The sequence below is a fragment of the Protomyctophum bolini genome (assembly GCF_963924005.1).
Source record: "Protomyctophum bolini genome assembly, chromosome: 7".
Classification (NCBI taxonomy): domain Eukaryota; kingdom Metazoa; phylum Chordata; class Actinopteri; order Myctophiformes; family Myctophidae; genus Protomyctophum; species Protomyctophum bolini.
The window spans coordinates 48,694,891-48,719,629 of NC_137868.1; the positions used below are offsets into that span (position 1 = coordinate 48,694,891).

Genomic DNA, 24,739 nt, shown 5'->3' on the forward strand with positions numbered 1-24,739 from the left:
AGATTGTGTTCGTGAGCTGAGATGTGACACTGCATTTTTGGAGTTATGGAATACAGCCACCAATAACAACACACCGGTGGCGGAAAACGCAGCCGCCGAGGCCGAGCCACCCGCAGCAGCGGCTCCACCACCACCACCACCACCACCAACCAAAAGGAAACGTAAAATGAACAGTAACCTTGCAGCCTACGTTGTTGAGGAAAGTGTGGGACAAGGAGGACACAACGAAATCAACACAGAGACGGAGATGAAAAGACTCTACTACAGTGCCATTGATGCTGTTCTGGGAGAGATAGATGCTCGCTTTAGCGAACGTGACGGGAAACTGATTTCTGCATTGACAGCTCTGGACCCAGCCGCGTCCGCGACAGAAAGTTTTCTCGATGCCACAAAAGTTAAACCAATCCTGGATTTGGTAGGAGTCGAGATAGTACCAACACAGTACACTGTTGCACGTGAATACCTCCTGTCAGAAATAAAAAAGGCAGGCCCCGAAGAGAAATGGACCATTCAGAAAATACTGTCAAAACACCACAAAACACTTAAATCAATGCCCACTGTATTACTAGCACTCCGACTGGCCCTGGTGTTTGGCGCGTCAACAGCAACATGTGAGAATTCTTTCTCAACTCTAAAGAGCGTCTTTACCGACCGTAGACGCACCATGCTGCATGAGAGGAAGGCAAGACTTGTACAGCTGGCTTTTGAAAAGGACTTAACCAAGAAATGCAAGACTAAATGGAAGGACGCTGTTCTGAGGAAGTTCCACGCAGGTCACAATCGCCGCCTTCAGCTCTTCTAATGGTGAGTGAAATAAATAAATTAACATAATAATAATAATAAAAATATGGACTACAAAACGCATTAGCCTAATTTGTTAATGCTATTATTGTTATTCTCTCTGTCAGGGTTGGACTGACCCATTAAAGTTGACTGAATGGCTGATGAAGTTGGAACTGTCCATGGTCCTGGAGAATGCTTGCGGTGAAGTAGACCCCCCCCCCTTTTCCTCCCGACATAAATACTCAGACTTGTTGTTTTTGGTTGGTGCATACTAGCCTTTGCCCTTTTACTCATATTCCTCCCGCCGTGGAGATGGCGACATGCTAAACTATTTGTTGGTGATTAATAGTTGATGCATATAGCATAGTCTTTTTTTTTTTTTACTTTCCTCCCGCTGTGGAGATGCTCATGTGTTCATTGTATTGTTTGTGCGATGCGATCGTGTTTCCACATGACAGTATATATGTTTGTTTATTTGTTCTGTTGGCTATACAATAATTAGGCTATATTATTTGTTCTGGTGTTGTATAATTGTAACCTACTTGTAGCCCTTCTCCAAGCCATTTGCGTTGTTGTCAGTTGTTTTATTGCATAGGCCTGTGTGAGTTTGCTTGCTATACATGGGTGTGAACTTGAAAAATAAAGTGCCCCCCTTGGAAATATGAATGCCCCTCTGCTGATTATTCCCTGTATACGGCACTGGTTATAGGCGTAATAGTTTAATTTTTTTTTTTTGTTTGCCTGCCGCGGTGCAGGTTATATATCCTAGTAGTACAATTCTCGAAATTAATGGAGTCCTCTAGTAGTGTAACGGTCAGCGCTCTCGCCCCTATAGTCAAAGCCCCGTGTAGGAGCCGGTTCGAATCAGGCAAATGGCAAACTTTTTTTTTAAATGTTTTTTTTTTTTAGCCTATATTGTGTATGTATACAGTGTGTGTGCGTGCGTGCGTGCGTGTATGCGTGCGTGCGTATACAGTGTGTGTGTGTGTGTGTGTGTGTGTGTGTGTGTGCGTGCGTGCTTCATCGTATTTATTATTATTATTATTATTTATTATTATTAGTCCTGGGTTTTTATAGGTGTAGGCATACCCGTTTCTATCTCTATTTAATCTATACACAATGCTATCCCAGACAATATATTATACCTATAGTAAGAGAAACCTATGAAAATCTGGGAACTAAATCTTTACCAATAAATGTCTTCATCAATGTGTTTCTAAAGGTGTCTAATAACATGTACTAGAAGTTTGAAATTCAACTCCCGTGGGAAATTTGAGTTATTAACATAATATGTGACCATGCCATTAACTTCATATATAAGGAAAGTAAAGTCAAAATGTCATTATTCTTTAAGTAGCATGTGACATATGAAACTAGGGGATTTTCATGATTCTGAATCCATTTCAAGCATTAGTTTTGCACAAAAAACACAAACAACAGTGGATATGGCCCAATTAATGGAATGGATCATGAAAACCCCATAGTTTCATGTCACATGCTACTTAAAGAATGATGACATTTTGACATTTATTTTGCCTTATATAGGATGTTCGTGGTATGGTGGTATGGTCACATATTATGCAAATAACTCAAATTGCCCACGGGAGTTGCATTTCAAACTTTTAGTACACCTTTAGAAAAACCTTAAGACATTTCTTGGTAGCGATTTAGTTCCCAGATTGGTCAAATACCTGATAAAAATGCCCTTTCCTACTAGAAAATGAACTTGGCAAAAGCATGTTTCTAACTGCACCAGCTGATTGAGTCTAGATGTGTCTTGTGTGTTTCCACCCAGGCTGTGAGAAGGAGGCTGGCTCCTCCATGTGGGTGTATGTGTTTGTGGGGAACATGCTCCGAGGCATTGGAGAGACTCCCGTCGTGTCTTTAGGAGTGTCCTACCTGGACGACTTCTCCCGAGAGGAGAATACTGCCTTCTACATAGGTGAGTTATAGGGGAACAAGTGTTCTACATAGGTGAGTTATACTGAGGAGAACACTGCCTTCTACATAGGTGAGTTATAGGGGAACAAGTGTTCTACATAGGTGAGTTATACTGAGGAGAACAAGTGTTCTACATAGATGAGTCACTGAGGAGAACACTGCCTTCTACATAGGTGAGTTATAGGGGAACAAGTGTTCTACATAGGTGAGTTATACTGAGGAGAACACTGCCTTCTACATAGGTGAGTTATACTGAGGAGAACACTGCCTTCTACATAGGTGAGTCACTGAGGAGAACACTGCCTTCTACATAGGTGAGTTATACTGAGGAGAACACTGCCTTCTACATAGGTGAGTCACTGAGGAGAACACTGCCTTCTACATAGGTGAGTCACTGAGGAGAACACTGCCTTCTACTGTACATATAGGTGAGTCACTGAGGAGAACACTGCCTTCTACATAGGTGAGTCACTGAGGAGAACACTGCCTTCTACATAGGTGAGTCACTGAGGAGAACACTGCCTTCTACATAGGTGAGTCACTGAGGAGAACACTGCCTTCTACATAGGTGAGTCACTGAGGAGAACACTGCCTTCTACATAGGTGAGCCATGTTAATTATGTTAATTATGAATAGAGTGGGCAAAAGCATTCCTATATTAGATTGTTATCAGCATGGATTTTCCCCAGTTGACTGCTTTGATTTATTATATTACACATTTTACAAATGTAAATATGCAAATGAGGCATTATATGCAAAAAAGGTACTACTGTGGAAGGGTTATCATAATTAATTTACTTATATTGATCCTATAAATAATTTAATATAGGTATGTTTTTTTCTCACTCAATTCATAATTAACATTCTAATTTAGGAGCTCTGGCTCATGGACTAAGAACCAAAAGGAACTGAACCGGTTCCCACTGGGAATCAACCGGTGGAAAAGGGGTCTCTGTGAGTTATGGAGGTGCTTACTGGACTTGAATCCGTCAAGAACACTAAACCCGGGTGACTTTCACCTGGACAATAATGTTTATGTGATTTTCATAATGTTGCCGATGTCTGAGGTGGGTGGTGACATCATAGAACAGGGGTTTTGGACCAGTGGTCCGGGGACCACCAGTGGTCCTTGAGGGGTGTTCCAGGTGGTCCCCATCTGAATGATGCATAGTACGTTGGTAACCAAATGGACCCTTATAGATCTTTAACTCTTGAGAGCATAAACATAATTATTGTTAAACATCTGCATTACTGGCCGTTACGGAACACTTTATATAGCAATGATTACTGGTACTATCATCTCTCTCTCTCTCTCTCTCTCTCTCTCCAGCTTGCATCCAGACCATAGGGATGTTCGGTCCCATTGCAGGGTACATGATGGGTTCGTTCTGTGCTAAGATCTACGTGGACATTGACACTGTGGATTTAGGTAAGCCATTCCTCTGAACCTTTCGTCCCTGCTGGGACAACGGAAAGCATTGTGTTTCTCTTCGGGCGGCTCAGGGGGTAGAGTCACCGGTAGAACAGCCCGGATGAGGTGGAACATCTGTCGAAAATAGCCTCGGCAAAGATGTTTTGGTTTGCAGGCTAAAAAGAGCAGACCATGACTATCGAGCCTAAGGTCACGTTTTCAAAGTATTAAAGGGTTTAAGTCATCCGATTTCTGAAAATACACATTTAACATGAATCCAACATGTAGTGGGGGGAGGGAGTCCCCGCTTCACCTCTCTCTCATCTAGCGGGAGTCCCTGCTTCACCTCTCTTTCGGCTATAAAGGGGTCTTTGGTCTGAGAAACGTTGAAGACTCCTCCCGTTGTATATTAAGGTCCCAGACATAAGTAGATAAAAAAAAAGTAAAGTAGATAGAAAACATGAGATCTACAATCACGGATATCATCATTATCATCATCACCTTTATTTATACTCGGAAGTACAATTGAGGACAGTCCCTCATTTTCAATGCAGCCGAGGTTACACATATCGTCCACCCCTAACTGAATCACTGTCCACCCATCAGCTGCCTGCAACTAACCCAAAGCCCTGCTAGCATGTGTCCTTCTCCCAGAGAGCGTTACCATCAACCATGTTGTGTCCTTCTCCCAGAGAGCGTTACCATCAACCATGTTGTGTCCTTCTCCCAGAGAGCGTTACCATCAACCATGTTGTGTCCTTCTCCCAGAGAGCGTTACCATCAACCATGTTGTGTCCTTCTCCCAGAGAGCGTTACCATCAACCATGTTGTGTCCTTCTCCCAGAGAGTGTTACCATCAACCATGTTGTGTCCTTCTCCCAGAGAGCGTTACCATCAACCATTATATTGTGTCCTTCCCCCAGAGAGTGTTACCATCAACCATGTTGTGTCCTTCTCCCAGAGAGTGTTACCATCAACCATTATATTGTGTCCTTCTCCCAGACACGGTTACGATCAACCATGTTGTGTCCTTCTCCCAGAGAGTGTTACCATCAACCATTATATTGTGTCCTTCTCCCAGACACGGTTACCATCAACCATGTTGTGTCCTTCTCCCAGAGAGTGTTACCATCAACCATTATGTTCGGGTCACCAACATGTGTCACAAATGTGTCCGTGGCAACGACTTGGTCTTGTCCGTGGCAAAGTTTCGATTTTCTTTTTTTCCCATAACAACATTATAATGTTCTTATTTTGACCAACTTCTCTCTAGGTCGTCCTCAGACGAGCCCTCCATCGTCGTCTCCAGTCATCTCGGTTCTCCATACATCCGGCCAGTTCGTTGGTACTTTGCACTCCTGCATCGCTCTTGAGTATATCCACGTATGTTAGCACGGGGCGTCCTCGTGATCGATGGCCGTGTGTTGGTTCCCAGAGCACCAGTTTGCTGGCTGGCAGTTCTTGATGTCTTTGGCAGTGTCCTGCTAGTCTCATTCTCCTGGCTGCTATTTTCTGGCTCACCCTCGGTAGTCCCTCATACAGAGTCATGTTAGTGACATGTACAGTCTTGCTGATGTTAAGTACTGCACGCAGCATTCTGGTGTAGCACCCGTCAAGGGACTTCTCCAGGGTTGGCTTCAGGGTCCAGCATTCACTGCCGTATAGGAGAACAGACTCCACTGTTGCGTAGAAGAAGCTCAGTTTGATTTGTCGGGGGAGATTGGAGTTCCAAACACTGTTCATGCCATTCAGGGACCTCCATGCAAGTGCCTTCCTCACTTTCAGATCTTGCTCGGTTGAGTTGACCCATGAGCCGAGGTACTTAAAGTCCTTGACTTCCTTCAGCACCGTGCCTCCTGCTGTTGTGAGAGGTGGATGTTCCGGTGAGATGTTGTAGGTGATAACCTCAGTTTTCTTGGCATTTAGCCTAAGGCCAACTTTGGCACACTCCAGCTCCACACTGTTCAGGAGTTCCTGAGCTTGTTCCACGCTGTCGGAGAGCAGGCCGATGTCATCCGCATAGTCCAGATCTGTCAGGACTACCTTGGGATGTCGTCTTGACCTCCTTGGGGTTAGGGTGAAGCCAAGATCCTGCTCTCGTCCACTGATAGCTTTCCTGAGCGCATAGTCCAGGACTATGATGAAGAGGAAAGGGGCTAGGGTATCCCCCTGCATTACCCCGGCCCGGATATCAAACTCCTCACTGTTACCATCTGGGGTCACCACCTTGGCCCTTGTTCTCGCATACATGGACTCTATTGCCCGGAGCAAGTTGGGAGGGACACCGTAGGCCTTAAGGATCTTCACCATTGTGCCTCTGTGAATCGAGTCAAACGCCTTTTTGAAGTCGATGAAGCAGAGTACAGCAGTCAAGTTATCCTTCTTCACCTCCTCAATCATTCTCCTCAGTGCCAAGATCTGTGCTACGGTAGTTCTCCTCTCTCTGAAGCCATTTTGGTTCTCTCTCAGGAGAGGGTCGATGGCATGCCGTATCCTGTTTAGTATCATTCTGTTGTAAATCTTTGCAGTGATACAAGTCAGGCTGATGCCTCTGTAGTTGTCTGGCTTTGAGAGGTCCCCAGCTTTAGGCACTGGAATGATGTTGGACAGAGACCATATTTCAGGCTGTTTGTTGTTCATTAGTGACAGGTTGCAAAACTCCAGGGTGAGGTCATCCAGGTCACAGTTCTTTAGGACCTCTGGGGGTATGCCATCTGGCCCAGCACTCTTGCCCTCCCTCACTGTGGATTTCGCCTTGGAAAGCTCACTGGACGTAAAGGGACCATCTTCGATGTCCAGGCCCTGGAGGATTGCCGGCACATCCTCCTCAACTCCATCCTCTGCTGTACCCAGGAGCCCCTGGAAGTGGCCGAACCAGGTAGTCACCCTGTCCTCTGGGCTGTGTCCCTCCACCTGTCCCTCCTTAGCTCTTTTCCGCCCAGTCATCTCATTGATGACTTTCCAGGCCTCCCCATATTGCCGTTCACCATGCGCTGCCTGCACTCTCTGTACGCTCTCCATCAGTTCCACTCCTTTTATGGAGTCGTATGTACTGAAGAGAAACTGCTTGGCTTCATTCAGTACAACACGTCTCTCCACGGTTGGTTCGCGCTCAAAGTTGAGCCGTGCTTCCTCCACCCTGCTGCGTGCAGCTACAACCTCCGGATGTCTGGACCGCATGGACACTCTGGCTTTGTCCAGCATTGGCACGCACAGCCTGGTCGCCTCCTCATTCGCAACAACAAATCTCTCATATTCGCTGCTGGGCTCAGCTCCCTTGTCCAGCTGCCCAAAGCGCCTCCTAACCTCCTCCGTGTACCTGGCTTGCAGGCCTGGGTCGGATGCGAATGCCTTCCAGTCGTGCCGGATCTTGGGGCTTGGCTTGGGGACCCTGAGGCTAAGTCGCACTCTCATGGATACCACCCGGTGGTCAGAACCCACAGAGTTAAAGGTGTTGTAGGGTTCCGCGTTCAAGATGGAATTCCTCCATTTTCGTCTCACTAGTATGTAGTCTAGTTGACGTCTCATACCGGTGGGCCGGTCCTGGAAGGTCCATCTTTTGCCCATTCTTTTTCTGAACATGGTGTTTGCAGCTAGTAGTTCTTGTTCCTGGAGTAGTGTGGCAAGGTACGCTCCATTCCGGTTTGTGTCCTCATGGAAAGTGTATGTCGCGTCCGTTCGTCCGAGTCTCGCGTTAAAGTCCCCCAGAATCGCAAGAAAATTGTGTGCCGGGACGCTTCGGACTGCCGTTGCTAGGTCCCTGTAAAACTTCTCCGCTTCCTCGACTGACGCCACGTTGGTGGGTGAATACACTGCCATGATGGTTGTTACTGGACTGCTACTAAACTCGGCGATGAGGATCCGCTCTGAGAATCGGTGGGTTTTCCGCAGTGTCTTACGTGCTCTAGGGCTCAACAGCAGACCCACACCTCCGGTTGCTGCCTGGGCTTCGTTCCTCCATGCTGAGGAGGTGACGAAGGTGTAACTCTCAACCCTGCAGTGTTTGATGGTGATCTCATTGTGCACCCTTCTGTGCTCCTGGACTCCTAGGATCTCCACTCCTCTGCTCTCTGCACAGTGTGTGAGCTCCTCCAACCTCCCATCTTCTCTGACCGTGCATGCGTTGAAGGTTCCCATTATAAATGGTTTCCTGCAACGCAAGATTGCATTAGACCGTGTGCTGTTTTCGGACTGAACCCTCCCTTGCGGGTTTAAGGTCCAATCGTCATGTTGTCCCCCGGGGGAGGACCAGCACTACGGTCCGCTGCTAGGCTCCTGCGGACTCCCGCCGCTGGAAGTATAGGTTTTGAAATGACTAGACTTTCCATGGTTGACTTTACAATGCTATATAAGAACTGTGGGGCGCAACTCCTCACAGTCCTGGTTTTAATTCGGAGTGTCCTTCTCCTAGGTGGGTTGCCTCGGCTATGAGCTCCACCTGCCCATGCTATTTACCCATAACTGGGGCAGTGGTTGGTAAGGTGCCAGGGCGTGTCCACACACCGGTGGGCCTGCACACCTCACCTCTGGGGCCCACTGCTGCTCCGAGATCCCCTGCATTTTAGTTTGGTGTCCGCAAGGACACATATCCGTGTGTGGCCACGAGGAGGCACTGCAGGAGTCTTGGTGGTGGAGAGGCTGTGTACCGGCAGGAGGAGACTTACGCAACTCAGCTCCTCTTTTCACCCCCCGCGAGGAGGGCTAGCCGACGGCAGTAGCTGAAAGCAGAGAGTAGCAAGCAGGAGCAGCATGCAACATGCACTAACTACAAGCACTTCTACACAGTACTACTGCACTGACGCATCACACACCCTGTGCAAAAAGCACACACACACAACTTACTGAATGTCAAGTCTCCAGGTTATACTTTAGCTATTGAAAAATAACAGATCTACAACCACATGAGTTTTTTCAGAAAGAAATACATTTCAAAAATACTTTTTTAAATTTCGAAGTCAGGCCTAAACGGATTAATAGGGAAACAGCAACGTTTCGGCCTGTGCGGCCTTCATCAGGCTATCTTTTTCATAATTATAAAAGATAGCCTGATGAAGGCCGCATAGGACGAAACGTTGCTGTTTCCCTATTAAAGTTGCTTCACTGCATTTGAAGACAGTGTGCGTGTGTTTGTCTGTGGCAATTTTTTTTTTTATGTTGACAAAAAATGTGTCTTCTCCACAGACACCGTGACCATCGACCACAGGGACCACCGCTGGGTGGGGGCCTGGTGGCTGGGCTTCCTCCTGACCACCATCCTCATGCTGGTGGCCGGGCTCCCTTTCTGGTTCCTGCCAAAGTCTCTGCCCAAGCAGGGCCAGCCGAGTGCCGCCGTGGAGGAGCCCGAGCAGGAGCCCGAGCAGGAGGACTTCCTGCCGGAGGACCAGCCCGCTACACACCAGGACACAGACAAGACGGTCACTTTTGCTGGCCTGGCTAAAGGTGCCGAATTCAATTTTGTCGGGCATAGACATTTTTTTATTGTATCTCCATATTTGTTTGTATGTTTTCCTGAAGATTAGTAGTAGTAGTAGTAGTAGTAGTAGTAGTAGTAGTAGTAGCAGCAGCAGCAGCAGCAGCAGCAGCAGCAGTAGTAGTGGTGGTAGTAGTAGCAGTATTAGTAGTATTTATGTCATACTTGACATTCTTTGTACAAAGAGGTGCGCAAAAGTAGATCGGCTTTTGTTTGGCTATTTTGGAAACATTTTGAGAATGAAAGTGGTCAAGTGTGTGTGTGTGTGTGTGTGTGTGTGTGTGTGTGGGGTTAATGTGTTCGAACGACAACCTACCTCAAACCCTCACCCTAACCCTAACCTCCCCCGGGGCAGACACCTAAACCTAACCCCAACCCTCTCGCGACCCCCAGCATACCTCGGACCAATGCTCCTTCGAACCAATGCTCCGTCGGATCATAGTATGCCTCCCGTGTATGTGTGTGTGTGTGTGTGTGTGTGTGTGTGTGTGTCTCTGTTAGAGCAACAGTGACCTACAGCGGACACACCCACCTGTTGACACCTAAGGGTGCCCGGCGGACCCTGTTGGATATGTTCCAACATCAGCAACAACAACACTGGACTGGACTCAAACTCCAGGGGAAACTGGCTTGTCTTCCCCATGCTGACCACTCTGTTTCCCATTCATTTATAAGGAACACTGCTCTCAATGAGGACATTATCACCTTTACAGTAAAAGCCAGGCTACAGATCCTTCCCACCAAACTCAACCTTTCCCTCTGGTTTCCCTCCACCCATGCACCTCATTGCTTGCATCACACCACAGGGCTCGTTACAGAAACCATGTCACACATTCTGAATGGCTGTTTTGCCTATAAAGGGCTTTGCATAGCACTCCACGACAGAATAGTTGATCTCATAACTAAGGACATATCTAAACATTTTGCACTGTCTGTGAGAATGTACAAACATTCCTGTGTCAAACCTTCCATGTTTCAACTCTGTACTGAAAATACTGACATTTTTGCACATCTCTCTGCTAACACACCAGATGTTGTTATGGTCAATGAAGAGAACAAATCAGTTTTCATTCTTGAAATGGCCTGCACCTTTGATTCTAGCTTAGAGGAAGCCTTTATGACTAAGGTCATTAAGTACCAGCCGCTCCTCCAGACCATCATTGAACTAGGCTATAGGTGCAATCTGTGTTTATCTTCGGCAGCCTAGGACATGTACACAGTTTGGTTGTAAGAGGCTTCCAACAACTTGGGATGCCAAAAAAAGCAGCCAAACGGCTTGCGAAATTCTGTGCAATATCTTCCACTATCGGTAGCCGCCAAATATGGCGAAGACGCTGTTACTTGTACCCCTGAAGGGTGTGTGGGTATTTGTTCGGGATTTGCTGATTGCATTCTGTACGGCACCTTGTAAATATTTGTGTCCTTGTATTTGTATCTCTTATGTGGACATAAATAAATGATTAAAATGTGTGTGTGTGTGTGTGTGTGTGTGTGTGTGTGTGTGTGTGTGTGTGTGTGTTTTGTACAAGTTAAACCAATGAAAAGTATTAAGAAGAGCTTGTGAGTCTATAACTATATTCCCCTTTGTATAAGAAAAACAAGTGGATTAGTGTAAAAATAAACAATGTAAACAAAGCTGACGATATTCACTGGGCGGCTGAATGCATAGAGTGGATTATGCAATAAAACCTGGGATCGATGAAGCGTAATCTTATCTAATTAGGTAAAAGTTGACAAAGTTGACAAAACATCTCTGTCTCTTTAGCGCTCTCTCTTTCTCTCTAGGAAAAATGGACCAAAAAGCTCAGTCCGGACTAAACAACAAGTGACATGCTTGTGCATGCTTGTTCTGTTTACACATAATGGTGACAGTCCTCGGAGCGTGCCGTGTAGTAACCTCTGTAAAATAGCAGAGTCCAACACGCTTATACATTCATGCAATCCACACCCGCAGCACTTTACTACATGTGGAGTTTTTAAAGTGACACCTGATGGGGTGTAAAGGCACATTCATACTCCAGTGTTAGATCATAAGGTGACCACCAAAACGGTGGTTAGTAAAAGCAGAGAGATGTGTTCGGGTGACGGCGCTTATCACCGGGTGCGTGACGTACATGTCGTTTTCGGTGTTCACTTTATCACCTATAAAACTGAACTGAATGAGTACGAATAGGCCTTAAGAGCTCAATCCAAAACAAGCCGATGTAATTAAGCTTTGCTAACCACCCTGCTAATCTTTCTGACACCCAATGATGTATCTTGATTGGTGATGGACCGTGGTTGTGTGCTTGTGTCTTTGGCCAGACTTCTTCCCGTCTCTGAAGAGGCTGTTCAGCAACGGCGTCTACAGGCTGGTCCTCCTGGTGTCCCTGGTCGCTCTGAACAGCTTCATCGGCTTGCTCACATACGAGCCCAAGTTCATGGAGCAAGTGTATGGCCAGCCTGCCTCCAAGACCATCATGCTGATAGGTAGGCTAACTGTGTACCAAATGTATCCCTTGATATATGTTGCCAAATTTAACTGAGAGACTGCCATTGGATTTATTTTGTGTCATATGAAAGCAGGGAATCATAGCTTCAAATTGGCATATTGGTTGTTCAGTTTGACAGACCAGTTTTGGAGATGTGGCTTATAGAGTAATGTCTTGCAGAAAAGAGCGAGGTGAGAAAACAGGCTTGAAAGGTTCACGTCTGTGGTCTCTATAACATATTAGAGACCACTATTATTAGAGAACATTATACACATTATAGCTACATGTTTAAGCATTTATTTCATATTTGCATGTCGATTTCAGCTCTAATATTAATTTCAGACATGCTCTAGTATGTGAAGAGTCTGCCTCATTTTGGATAAAATATAAATAAATTAAGTTTTTCTTAAATGACACGATGGGAACTTTTTACTTGTAAAACTGTGATGTGATCGCAGTAAGAGAAATATTATGTTGAAACATTTTTCATCTATTATATTTCCGTAGATTTACCCTGTCGATTTACAAGACAGTATCCGTACCATTTACCGACACTATACATACCGGAGAATTTCATTCACAATTTAACACCATATTGTCCATGATTTTATTTCTTTATTTAAAAAAATAAAATGAAAATCAGTTTCTGTTTCTGTCACCCTGCACTATAGGTACGATGACCCTGCCTGCCATGGCGGCGGGTTTCATCACAGGGGGGATCGTGTTGAAGCGCTTCAAGCTGGGCATGCTGGGAGCGTCCAGGATCTGCGTCGGTGCCACCTTCCTGGCGTCCTGCCTCTACCTGCTCCACTTCCTCCTCTACTGCGACAACGCCAAGGTGGCAGGGCTCACTGTCACCTACCAGGGGTGAGAGGTTGGTTGGGTGGGTGGCAGGGCTCACTGTCACCTACCAGGGGTGAGAGGTTGGGTGGGTGGGTGGCAGGGCTCACTGTCACCTACCAGGGGTGAGAGGTTGGTTGGGTGGGTGGCAGGGCTCACTGTCACCTACCAGGGGTGAGAGGTTGGTTGGGTGGGTGGCAGGGCTCACTGTCACCTACCAGGGGTGAGTGGTTGGGTGGGTGGGTGGCAGGGCTCACTGTCACCTACCAGGGGTGAGAGGTTGGGTGGGTGGCAGGGCTCACTGTCATTTTTGAGGGGCACTAGCCCCTCCTATATACAGGTTTAATGTGTGTGTTTAGTTCAATGTTTGTTTTCAAAATGCCATTGACAATGAAGAGAACATTTACGTCATCTTGTCCCTAGCCTGGGGTCCACCTATGGGCCCTCATTTATCAATCGAGTGTAAAATCTAGCCACAGATTCGAGCGCAGGTTTCGTAGTACACCCACGTCGCCACGGCATTTATAAAGTGATCGCAAACAGCTGATCCTTCCTTAATTTCGTTCTGACGTTAATACATGTGACGGCTGAAATCTATCTGGCACGCCCTATGAAATCAAGCCTCGCCCTCGATTTTGCGACATGAAAACGGCAATACGTTTCCTGAAACCATGGTAACATGAAAAAATAAGTTTCTCCCGTGCCTTGCTGCTGCCCGCCTCACCCCCCTCTCTCATACACACGCACATATGCACAGCACGCACATGCAACTTGCAAGCCCAACTAACTGGTGTGTTGTTAAATAAATAAAGAACGAACACCTGCATGAATTAAATAAAGTTGTAGGCCTACCCTGTCTGTTTCCCTCTCACCTCACTTGCCCTGCTGTCATGCACGCACGCACCTACATGACACATTAAATAAAGCTGTCTGTTTCTCCTCTCACAGAGTCTCGCTTCGCTTCCCTTGCTGCCCGCCTCACCCCCCGCACGCCACGCACGCACATATCGCAATTTGCAAGCAACTTTCACTGTGTGTTGTTAGTTGTATATTAAATTATTAAAGTATTTTTAATTTAATATACAACAAGATATATTAGTGAACGGAAACCTGAACCTGAACCATAATTAAATAACAAATAGGCACACACACGCTGCTGTTTTGCAGGTGCTCCTCCTGTCCTGTCTGTCTGTCTGTCTCTATCACAGTGGTCCGTCCGTGACCAACTGACCATGCACGTTCGACAGTCTATTTAGATTGCCTCGCAGTCGTTAGTCGCTGCAGTGGCCGGGCTGTCAACTGTCATTATATTATGAATGTGCAGCCAAAACCGTATATAGCCTCATGTGGCTGGTGGTGGGCTGGCTGGGTAGCCTATACCTATATCTCCGATGCAGTTCCCACTTGCGCTGGCAGCCATGGCACGGTACATTTGGCATTCGAGCGACGTGTCGGGTTCATTAGATTGCACATACCGTAACTCCAGAGTCCAGAAAGACATCGGCCTGCTGTAGATTAGGCTACAGTAGGCTACCCACGTTGGGACTCTCCGCAGTTGCAGCACTGGTGCACTATAGCCTACTCTCCAACGTCCCGTCATGGAAATATTTCAGCACAGACAGCCCAAATCCTTGCATGTATGCGCTCATGCAAAACACTGTTTAAATGGCTTAAGCATCTCTTGCAACATTGTTTTTAATTGCGCGCTTTTATCTCCTACTAATTTCATATGACACAAAGACACATCGTTGATGTATTCCTTAACTTTTTTATTTCTTTACATGTTATATAAACATTTTAGGAGTGAATAAATATATGTTTAGATGCCTGTGACAGCCTCTCAGCTGGTCAAACAATGCTGCTCCGCTGTTCTACGACAGAAAAACTGGTGAGGACAAAGCGTACGCCAGGTCCCGACCAGACGTGACTTTTTGTCCTACTCAAGTTCAATTTCAAGCTTTTATTTGCTGGAAATGGTAAATGCCGAAAATGTCGGTAATTTTGGCGTGCACCCATATTTTGGCGTACGCACGGTTGATAAATGAGGGCCATGGTTTCTATGGCATATAGGCATTAATTAGTCTCATGTCACACAGCTGCGTCTAGATTCTCCCAGCGGATCCTGCCGGGAGAATCTAGACGCTGCTGTGTGACATGAGACTAATTAATTAGAGCGACAGAGAGGGAGAGGAGTGTGTGTGTGTGTGTGTGTGTGTGTGTCAATTTAACAAAGGTTTCCTGCTGAGAAGGTGCAAACGATCAGAAATCAACAGAGAGTGATCAACGTTTGCGCTACTCTATGCCGAATTGAAGTGGACTCGGTCCCATGCAGACTTTCTTTTTTTCTCCTTGGAAATAAAAACGTCTATGTTTCCAAGGCTATCTTGTCCCTAACACAAACATTAAATGCCATTGACAATAAAGATAATGTTATGTTTATTTTGGCACCGTTTGTTAGACTTTAATATAATTATTAGAGTTAGATTAATAGAGGTTACACGTAAAACATACCTGTATGTATTAAGTTTGAGTCGTTGCATTGTTAAATATATAAAAGCTGATAAGAGCGCCTCTCACATATAATTATTATTTCAAAAACATTTTCAAAAAACATTACCAAAACCAAAATTCTGTGTTCTTTGTCAGGTGAAACCTGACTAATGAATGCTCATGAAATGTAGAAGACAAAATCACCTAGTTTTGTTTTTCAGTGATTTCATGAAGAAATCTAAGAAAAACCGAAGACACTTTCAAGTGAAAATAGCCGATCCACATAAGAGCTGCAGCTTGTATATAGATCGGGAAGCACCCTATGATCCGACGGACCATTGCTCCGAAGGAGCATTGGTCCGAGGTGCGCTGGGGGTCGGGAGAGGGTGGGTGGTTAAGTTTAGGTGTCTGCCCCGGGGGAGGTTAGGGTTAGGGTGAGGGTTTGAGGTAGGTTGTCGATCGGACCAATGGACCGTCGGCATATTGACGCGGACCCGTATAGATCTGCATGTAGTACCACAAGATGGTAGGATAGTTACCTCGTAACTATGTGTCCCTTTTAATGTGTGTGTGTGTGTGTGTGTGTGTGTGTGTGTGTGTGTGTGTGTGTGTGTGTGTGTGTGTGTGTGTGCGTGCGTGCGTGCGTGCGTGCGTGCGTGCGTGCGCACCAGGGAGCCACAGGTGTCTGTGCAGCCAGAGAGCATGGTGTCTGGGTGCAACGCCCAGTGCTCGTGCTCGGTGACAGAGTGGGACCCGGTGTGTTCTTCGTCCAGCGGTCTGACCTACGCCTCCCCCTGCCTGGCGGGATGCCACGGCGTCACAGGCCAGGGCAAGGACACGGTCAGTCAGTCTGAACTGAAGTGTAGTATTTTATTACCAGTAGGTGGAAAAAGTACTCAATTGTTTTACTCAAGTAAAAGTATAGCAATACTAGCAATTTTAGAACTACTTTTAGAACTAGTGCGGAATTGAAAATGTACTTGAGTAAAAGTATACAAAAGTATCGGCATCAGAATGTACTTAAAGTACTAAAAGTAAAAGTACTCGTATTGCAGAATTTCAAGCTGTGTACAAAATATTTTGGAAATCTTTTCAAATGGCCTAAATGTATATAGGGTTGAAGTGGTTTTAATGTATGTTTTCTAATCAAAATTAAAATCGCCAAAGTAACTAGTAACTGTAACGTTTTCAAGTACATTTTGTCTCTGAAATGTAGTGGAGTAGAAGTAAAAGTACTGGAAATTGGAAATACTCAAGTATGGGGAACAAAGAAGGGGTAAGGAGTGGTAACACCCCATTGTCAGGGACCCCCCCAGTTTGCCATGCATTAGTCTACGGACCCCAATTTAATGGCATTTCCATCCCTTGGACCCCCAATTTACATTGTAGAAACAATGTTAATTTAGTGAGTATACCTTTATTGCCTTGTATTGTATTGTATAATCTCTATGTTGCAGCGCGGGTCCTTGGGGGTCCAAGACAAATTTCTCCTTCGGGAGACAAAAGTAAAGAAGCCTTGAACATTGAAACCATAAGGGTCCATAAGGGTCATAACTATCATTTAGCTGGGGACCCCCTGGAAATCCCTCAAAGACCCCTGGGGGTCCCCGGTGGACCCCACTTGGTGGAACCACTGCTGTAGAGGCTATAGACCGATTCACAGAGGGGTGCCCTGGACGCGGCCATTACTGAGGTGTAAATCCATGGAGCAGGTGCTCCGTAGGCCAGGTGTAGCTAATCAGTGCTGTTGCAGCTTAATGGTACACCTCAGTAATGGCCGCACCCAGGAAACCTCTCTGTGAATCGGTCTATACATGTGATGTGTTTCAGATGTATGGTAACTGCACGTGCGTGAGGGAGATGCTGACGGGTCCAGGCGTGAACATGTCCGCGGTGCTGGGTCAGTGTCCCAGGGCCGCCAGCTGTGACCACATGTTCAAGTTCTACATGGCGGTGGCGGTGCTGGCCTCCTTCATCAACGCATGTGGTGCCACGCCCGCTTACATTATCCTGCTCAGGTACGCACGCACGCACGAGCGCACACACACATACACACACACACACACACACACACACACACACACACACACACACAGTGGTGGAAAAAGTACTCAAGTACCAATACTGCAATTTAGAACTACTCCGTTACAAGTAAAAGTGCGGAATTGAAAATGTAGCATCGGCATCAAAATGTACATTAAGTACTACAAGTGAAAGTACTCATTGTGCAGAATGTGCCATTTCACAAGTTCAAAATGTGTACAAAATCTATCTATCATCAAATGATGGTGTTGTTAAAAAGCCATGTGTGAATGTGTGCATGCAATGAAATATAAAGTCTACAAGAATAAGTTAGTATTAATTATGAGACTGGCCAAGAAAGATTACTATAACAAATTGTTAGATGAAAATAAAAATAACATTAAAGGCACCTGGAATATTCTAAACAAAGTAATGGGTAATAAACCAGTTTCCACAAACTTACCTAGTCATTTCAATACTAATAATAAAATTATAAAAGACAAGAACGAAATGGTAAACGAATTCAATTCTTTTTTTGTAAACATTGGTCCAAATTTGGCAAACTTAATTGGAAATCAGGATGAAACAGAACAGGGTGATTGGTCAGGAAGTAGTAAAGTGTTGCAGTCTATGTTTGTGGGAAATGTTAGTGAACAAGAAATCCTAACTATGGTAACAAAGTCTAAAAATAAGACATCCACTGACTGTGATGGGTTAGACATGGTTATAGTGAAAAAGACAATTGATTGTATCATCAAACCCCTTTGTTATATTTTTAATTTATCCTTTCAGTCAGGCAAGTTTCCAGATCGAATGAAAGTTGCAAAAGTTATTCCACTTTTTAAATCAGGAGACAAGCATAGCTTCAATAATTACAGACCAGTGTCATTGCTCTCACAATTCTCTAAGGTGCTTGAAAAGATCTTTGCACAAAAGTTTGATGCTTTTATTGAAAAGCATCAATTGTTGAGTGAATGCCAATATGGCTTTCGGCAAAATAGGTCCACAACAACAGCATTAATGAATATAATGGAGGAAATATCAACGGCAACAGATGCAAATAAATATACAATAGGGGTATTTATAGATTTAAAAAAAGCTTTCGACACCTTGAATCATTCAATTTTGATTTCTAAATTATACACATATGGCGTGAGAGGAATGGTACTGGACTGGATGAGAAGCTATTTAGAAAATAGGCAACAATATGTGCAGTGGGCAGGTAACACATCAGAGTGTATGCAAATTGCATGTGGAGTCCCTCAAGGTTCTGTTTTGGGACCCAAATTATTTAATTTGTACATTAATGACATTTGTGACGTATCAAAAATATTACAATTTGTTTTGTTTGCAGATGACACAAATTTCCATTGCTCTGGATATGATTTAAATAAGTTAGCTGAGACCATTACACATGAAATGAAAAAACTAAAAAAATGGTTTGATATAAATAAGCTCTCGCTGAATTTGGAAAAAACTAAGTTCATGGTTTTTGGAAATAGGAAAAAGGATGACCAGGTGGAATTAGTCATAGATGGAGTGGCCATCGCAAGAGTATCAGAATTTCGGTTCTTAGGTGTAATAATGGATGACAAATTAACATGGAAATCCCATATAGCGCATGTTAAGAAAAAGATCTCAAAGAGCATTTTTATTTTAAATAAAGTGAAGCATGTGCTAGCAAAAGAAGCAATGCGAATATTATATTTTTCACTAATTTCTCCATATCTTAGTTATTGTGCTGAAGTGTGGGGGAATACGTACATGACCACCACTAAACCATTATACTTATTACAGAAGAGAGCAGTACGAATCATGCACAAAGTGCATTATAGAGAGCACACAAATGTTCTATTTATAAAATCGAGGGTATTGAAACTTGAACATGTCGTGAAGCTACAAACCTTATTAATTATGTTCAGAGCAAAAAGCAAAACATTACCAGTTAATTTACAACAGCTATTTGAACCTAGTTCAGAAAGTAGGGATAGTAGGAGGAAATTTGATTTTAAACATAAAGTTGCACGGACCACTCAAAGACTGATGTGTCCTTCGATAACAGGAATCCGAACGTGGAATTCTCTGGATGACAATTTAAAGGGTTGTACAAATATTTGCCAATTTCAAATAAATTACAAAAATCTAATATTTATGCAATATGAAGCCGACGAATAGGTTGGCTATAGTTCTTGCACGTGTCATTAATGCTCAACTTCTTGCTTGTTTTGTCTTACTCTTTTGTTTTGTTGTTTTATTTAGTTTTTTTTTTTTTTTTTTTTTTTTGTTCAGATGTGTATGAGCCAATCATTAAAGTAAAACTAACTTTTGAGTGAAAAGGGGGCAGGTATTTATAAGAATTTATTCTTCTTCCTGCTCCTTTTCGTCATGGATGTATCAGATAGGTATGAAAGACAAATGAATTATGTAAGGCATATGAATTGTTATCTATTATGATTTGTACTGTATTGTGATACACCATGTGCGAAATAAAATGAAATGAAATGAAATGAAAATGAAATGAAATGTCCAAATGTGGCCCGCCAGAGCCAATTTCAATGTTGGATTTGAACTCAGCAACAAAGTTGTCATGTGCCGTGTGCAGGCTACTGTACGTTTGCAACCACAAAGCTCTGTTCAAAACAATGCCTGTGTGTGTGTGTGTGTGTGTGTGTGTGTGTGTGTGTGTGTCTGTGCATGCGTGCACGTGTGTACAACGTTAGGTGCATACAGCCCGACCTGAAGTCACTGGCATTGGGAATGCAGACCTTGGTAGTGAGAACTTTGGGTGAGTACTGAGTACACAAGCAGGCAAGATTTATTGTGCGTGCGTGCACGTGTTTATGCACTAAAAGAGTGACTTTGAGAACTGCTTCACCATGCCATATAAGGACATTAATTATACATGTATATAATCAATGGAACAACTATTGGACATATCTCACCAATCATGACAAGATAATAAACTCCCAAAGGAATAAGTATTTGACCGTGGACCACTATCTCATCTGAAAATATTTTGTTGCTGATGTCCCGACACATATATTTCAGATGTTTCACTTTTATTTTGCATGTGCGTGTGTGTGTGTGTGTGCATGCGTATGTTGTGCGTGCATGCGTGTGTTCAGGTGGCATCCCTCCTCCTATCTATTTCGGGGCACTGATTGACCTGACGTGTTTGAAGTGGGGAACCAAGGCGTGCGGAGGTCATGGAGCGTGCAGATTCTACGACACCAACGCTTTCAGGTATACACTTCTGTCACTCTAGTCTCTATACCAACTGTTCAGTGTTGTTTTTGGAAGCAAAGTTTGATTTTAGTTTTAGTCCTATTAGTCTCCTGAATAGTCCTCATTTAGTTTTAGTCACATTTTAAGTCACCTGGAATGTTTTTAGTGTTAGTCTAGTTTCAATCGACTAAATATCATGTGTTTTTAGTTGACTAAATCTACAGTTGATTAGGTCGTCTAAAATGTATTTCGGCGGGCCTTGACACCAATATAATGACTGTTTTTACACTTGCTGAAAATAGCCGATCTACAAGCCCACAGCGTGTTGCGCTGCGACGCGTTGTGAGCTTGTAGATCGGCTATTTTCAGAATGCAACCAATTGTAAAATGACTTATACTGGATCTCTTGTCCACTAGTTCCTTTCTAACATTTTAGTGTAGTTTTTATTTGTTGACGAAATTGTCAGTATATTTAGTCTTAGTTTTAGTCAGCATAATAGCTTAGTTTTCATTTAGTTTCCATTTAGTTTTCGTCAGTGAAAAAAGGTGGTCGACGAACATCCACTATCCACTAAGTTCCACTATCTAAATGGGTGGGTGGGTGTTTTGGTGAACAAAATATTCTGAGTCTTGAAAGATTAGTAAAAAATCACACCCGTGTGAACGGAGTGGTGCAGCTCTCCCCCCCCCCCACCTCTCTCTCTCTCTCTCTCTCTCTCTCTCTCTCATTAGCAGGCAACATTGCAGCACTACCCCTCTCTCTGTGTTTCTGGCGCCCCCTACTGGTACATACATACATACATGACCACATGTGTACATAGGTGTACACGGTCATTGCTGGTTGTAGGAGTGGGTGCTCCACAAAAAAAAACGCTCAAAAACACTGGCAGTGTGGGCAGACTGTTCTATAGAGAAATGCAACAAAGTGTGTCACCAAGACTAATAACCAACACACGTCACTAAATCTTGTGTTTTTCCATCTTTTCAAGGTTCACATTCCTCGGCTTGATATACGGCATCTTCACTGCGACGTGGGCCCTGTGGGCGCTCCTCCACTGCAAAATAGTGAAGAGGCAGAAGAAGCTAGGCCGAAGGAGCCTGGCCACGGAAAAGGAAGTGGAAGCCATTGAAATGAACAAAGTAGCCGCTAACGTCATCAATGACAAAGAGGACATGGAGAGACACAGCACGATTTGAGTTGTTCTTGAGTCACACGGCAGTATTCCAGCCCATTCACATGTGGGTGAACATAATATACAATTGTGCAGTTTTGATTATTGTTAAGTATTTAAAAATGTATTTAAAAATGTCAATACTTTTACTTCTACTCCACTACATGTCAGTGTCACATTCTCTCTCCCCCTCAGTCTGTGACTCCACCATGGCCACTCCCACATTCATTTCCACCACACTGCAGTCCCATTTACACACCTGTCTTCAACTCCCTCGTCAGCCCACCCGTGAACACTTTGCCAATCAACCTGCTCCTATAAAACTGGACTCTTCACAAACTCTCATTGTCAGTTCATAGTTTGTCATGGTTGCTTGTCCCTGGATTCCTGTTTTGACTACTTTGTCATTTTGCAATTGCCTGATTCCTGCCTACTACTTCAGTGTAAGATCTGCCTTATTCTTTATTAAATACTTAAATACTATTCTTGTTTGTTGTTACTCTGCACTTGGGTTCGACTCTGTCTACATCCATGACAGTATGAACTGACCATAACAATGAACCCAGCAGAGTTACAGCTTTTCAAGAAGAGGGTGGTGGATTTTGAAATATTGGTTGATCAGCTCATTGCCTCACCAGTACCACCTAACCTGCATGCTGAACTTCAATGGCAGATTTCAACCCACCAGCAGTGGTTCAAAGAGAAGCCATGGGTTAGCCATTTTGTTCCTCATTTGAATTTTGGCCGTGGGAGGCTTAATGACTTTGAGACCGGATTGCTTCCTGCTCCCCAGCCAGCTCCCCACACTATACGGCTTGGAGTTATGAGGCTGCAACCCAGCAGCCCTGTTGAGCAGAATACTGCGGAGTCTGAGTATGTGGACTTGTTTTCATATTTTCGCAGCCGTGTGAAGATACCCGTTTATGACCTCTTATCTTTTTTTTCCACCATTTGGTTTGCTTAACATGTCCACGTGTCATTCGTTGAATAGTTTACATATTTGGTTCGCCCACCAAAACTAAGCTACCTTTTTTCACTGACAAAAACTGGAAAAAATGGAAACATGAAAACGAAGCCATGATGAATAAAACTAAGACTAAATATATAGACAATTTCAAGTAAGGAGGGACTACATGTGGACAAGTCATTTTACAATAGGTTGCATGCTGAAAATAGATCTACAAGTGTGTGAACACCAAACGGACCAAAATCAAAATGCAACAATTTGGTCCTTGGTCCGGACCTTAAGCGAACTTTGGGTGTGAAAGCACCCTTAGACATACAGGGCTGTATTTTGCGTGTCTTAAGTACCAGGTCTTATTACCTAACTTGAGTAAACTAAAGACCTGGAGGCGTGATCAATGCTCTTTGGCCAGTCAGAATAGCCAAAGAGGATTGATCACGCCTCCAGGTCTTTAGTTTACTCAAGTTAGGTAATAAGACCTGGTACTTAAGACACGCAAAATACAGCCCACAGTGTGCAGAACCCTGTGCCATGTAGCATTATGGCAGCATTTCCAGTGTTATACCGGTAAGTAAGTAAATAGACTAAATACATAGAGGCTTGCAATGTTGTTTTGGGCAGCAATTTTTTATTTATTTTTGTCTCTTGAATAGTTTTCATTTAGTCTTAGGGCGCTTTCACACCGGACATGTTTGGTTCGTTTAAAACGAACCATTATGGTCCGCTTACCCCTTTGGTTCGTTTGGTGTGAACGTGCATCCGAACTCTGGTGCGGATCAAAGAAACGAACCATGGTCCGCTAAAACTCGGACCATGGTTCGCTTCCAAACGAACGACAGTGCGGTTCGTTACTGGCGTGAATGCATTCAGACTTTTAGAGGACTAAATACAGGATGATAGCCAAAATAGCCGTCGGCAGTTATGAGGCTGCATTAATAATTAGATCTAAAAGCATGTCTTTTTTATGACAGATGGCTGTCTGATTTTAATAGAGTAGACGCATATATACATACACGTCTGTCGAGGCGCAGCGCAAATTTAATGGCAGCGTTCGAGGTTCACATGCGCAAAAATAACAGATGTACAAGTTATCGACACGGAATGGTATGTACGGTTTGTAGATCTGTTTATTTTAAGCATGTGTGTGTGTGTGTGTGTGGGCGAGCGTGTGGCACGAGCTAAAAACACCAAAGCACTAAAACATATATACTTATATATTTACCAATAAAATACAGTGATAATTGTAATAAAGTGCAGAGGTGCTTAGCTTAAAAAAAATCAATCAGCCGACCACGCCACCTTTTTGAGAGGTCTGGTCTAATATGAATATAAAACAAGGCAACACAGGTTCGTGGACAACTTCAAATATAAAAGGCAAAATTAAAACAGAGGCCGAACAACAAACAATAACTCTTAAAATGTCCTTATCAAAACATGTGCAAATTGGGCCAACAGGGGGGAATTCAGTCCATGGACTTCTTCTTGGTTCACTGTGAATATACAAGGAAAAGCCACCAGTACATCTGTTCCACAATCATTTACTCTGTGATGGTTCTAGAGGTTCTACGTTGGCAACACTACAGAACGAGTACTTACAGACAGCCCAGGTTTTACCCTGGGCCCTTCTGATGATGGCGTGTAGTGTTGCGGCCTCGCTACCATCTCATCTCGCATCAATTCAGGGCAGCCCCCCCACGGCAAGGGGCGCACACTCTGGAGGTCGTGGTCGTGGCTCTTATAGAGTCGAGGGACATGGCTACCACTGGCCCCCCACGGGGGTCGTGGTCGTGGCACTTATAGCCCTCCTTGTTTCGACGTCATGGCTACCACTGGCCCCCGGCTGCATCTTGGCCCCCAGCCATGGTCACTGCCCCTTCACACCTTCATTCACCCTTCCTTTTGACACAGCCTTCTCCTTCCTCTGTTTCTCTCTGCCTCTAAACACTCCGT

The 24,739-nt window shown here is 44.3% G+C and overlaps 2 protein-coding genes across 2 annotated transcripts in view; both read left to right on the top strand.

Moving 5' to 3' along the window:
- Positions 1-21,850, top strand: part of LOC308317926 (uncharacterized protein) — a gene marked incomplete at both ends in the record, with an annotated part of 34,002 nt that extends 12,152 nt beyond the window's left edge. The window contains 11 exons of the mRNA XM_080767272.1: positions 44-314; positions 2,579-2,725; positions 4,055-4,153; positions 9,317-9,574; positions 11,910-12,074; positions 12,748-12,943; positions 16,078-16,246; positions 17,237-17,424; positions 20,149-20,213; positions 20,554-20,671; positions 21,643-21,850. Of these exons, the coding sequence (XP_080623398.1) occupies positions 44-314; positions 2,579-2,725; positions 4,055-4,153; positions 9,317-9,574; positions 11,910-12,074; positions 12,748-12,943; positions 16,078-16,246; positions 17,237-17,424; positions 20,149-20,213; positions 20,554-20,671; positions 21,643-21,850 (1,884 nt within the window). The remainder of the gene's footprint in view (positions 1-43; positions 315-2,578; positions 2,726-4,054; positions 4,154-9,316; positions 9,575-11,909; positions 12,075-12,747; positions 12,944-16,077; positions 16,247-17,236; positions 17,425-20,148; positions 20,214-20,553; positions 20,672-21,642) is intronic.
- The window catches only part of LOC308318779 (uncharacterized protein), a gene marked incomplete at its 5' end in the record, with an annotated part of 473,522 nt that overhangs the window by 195,792 nt on the left and 252,991 nt on the right, over positions 1-24,739 (top strand). The window lies entirely within an intron of this gene.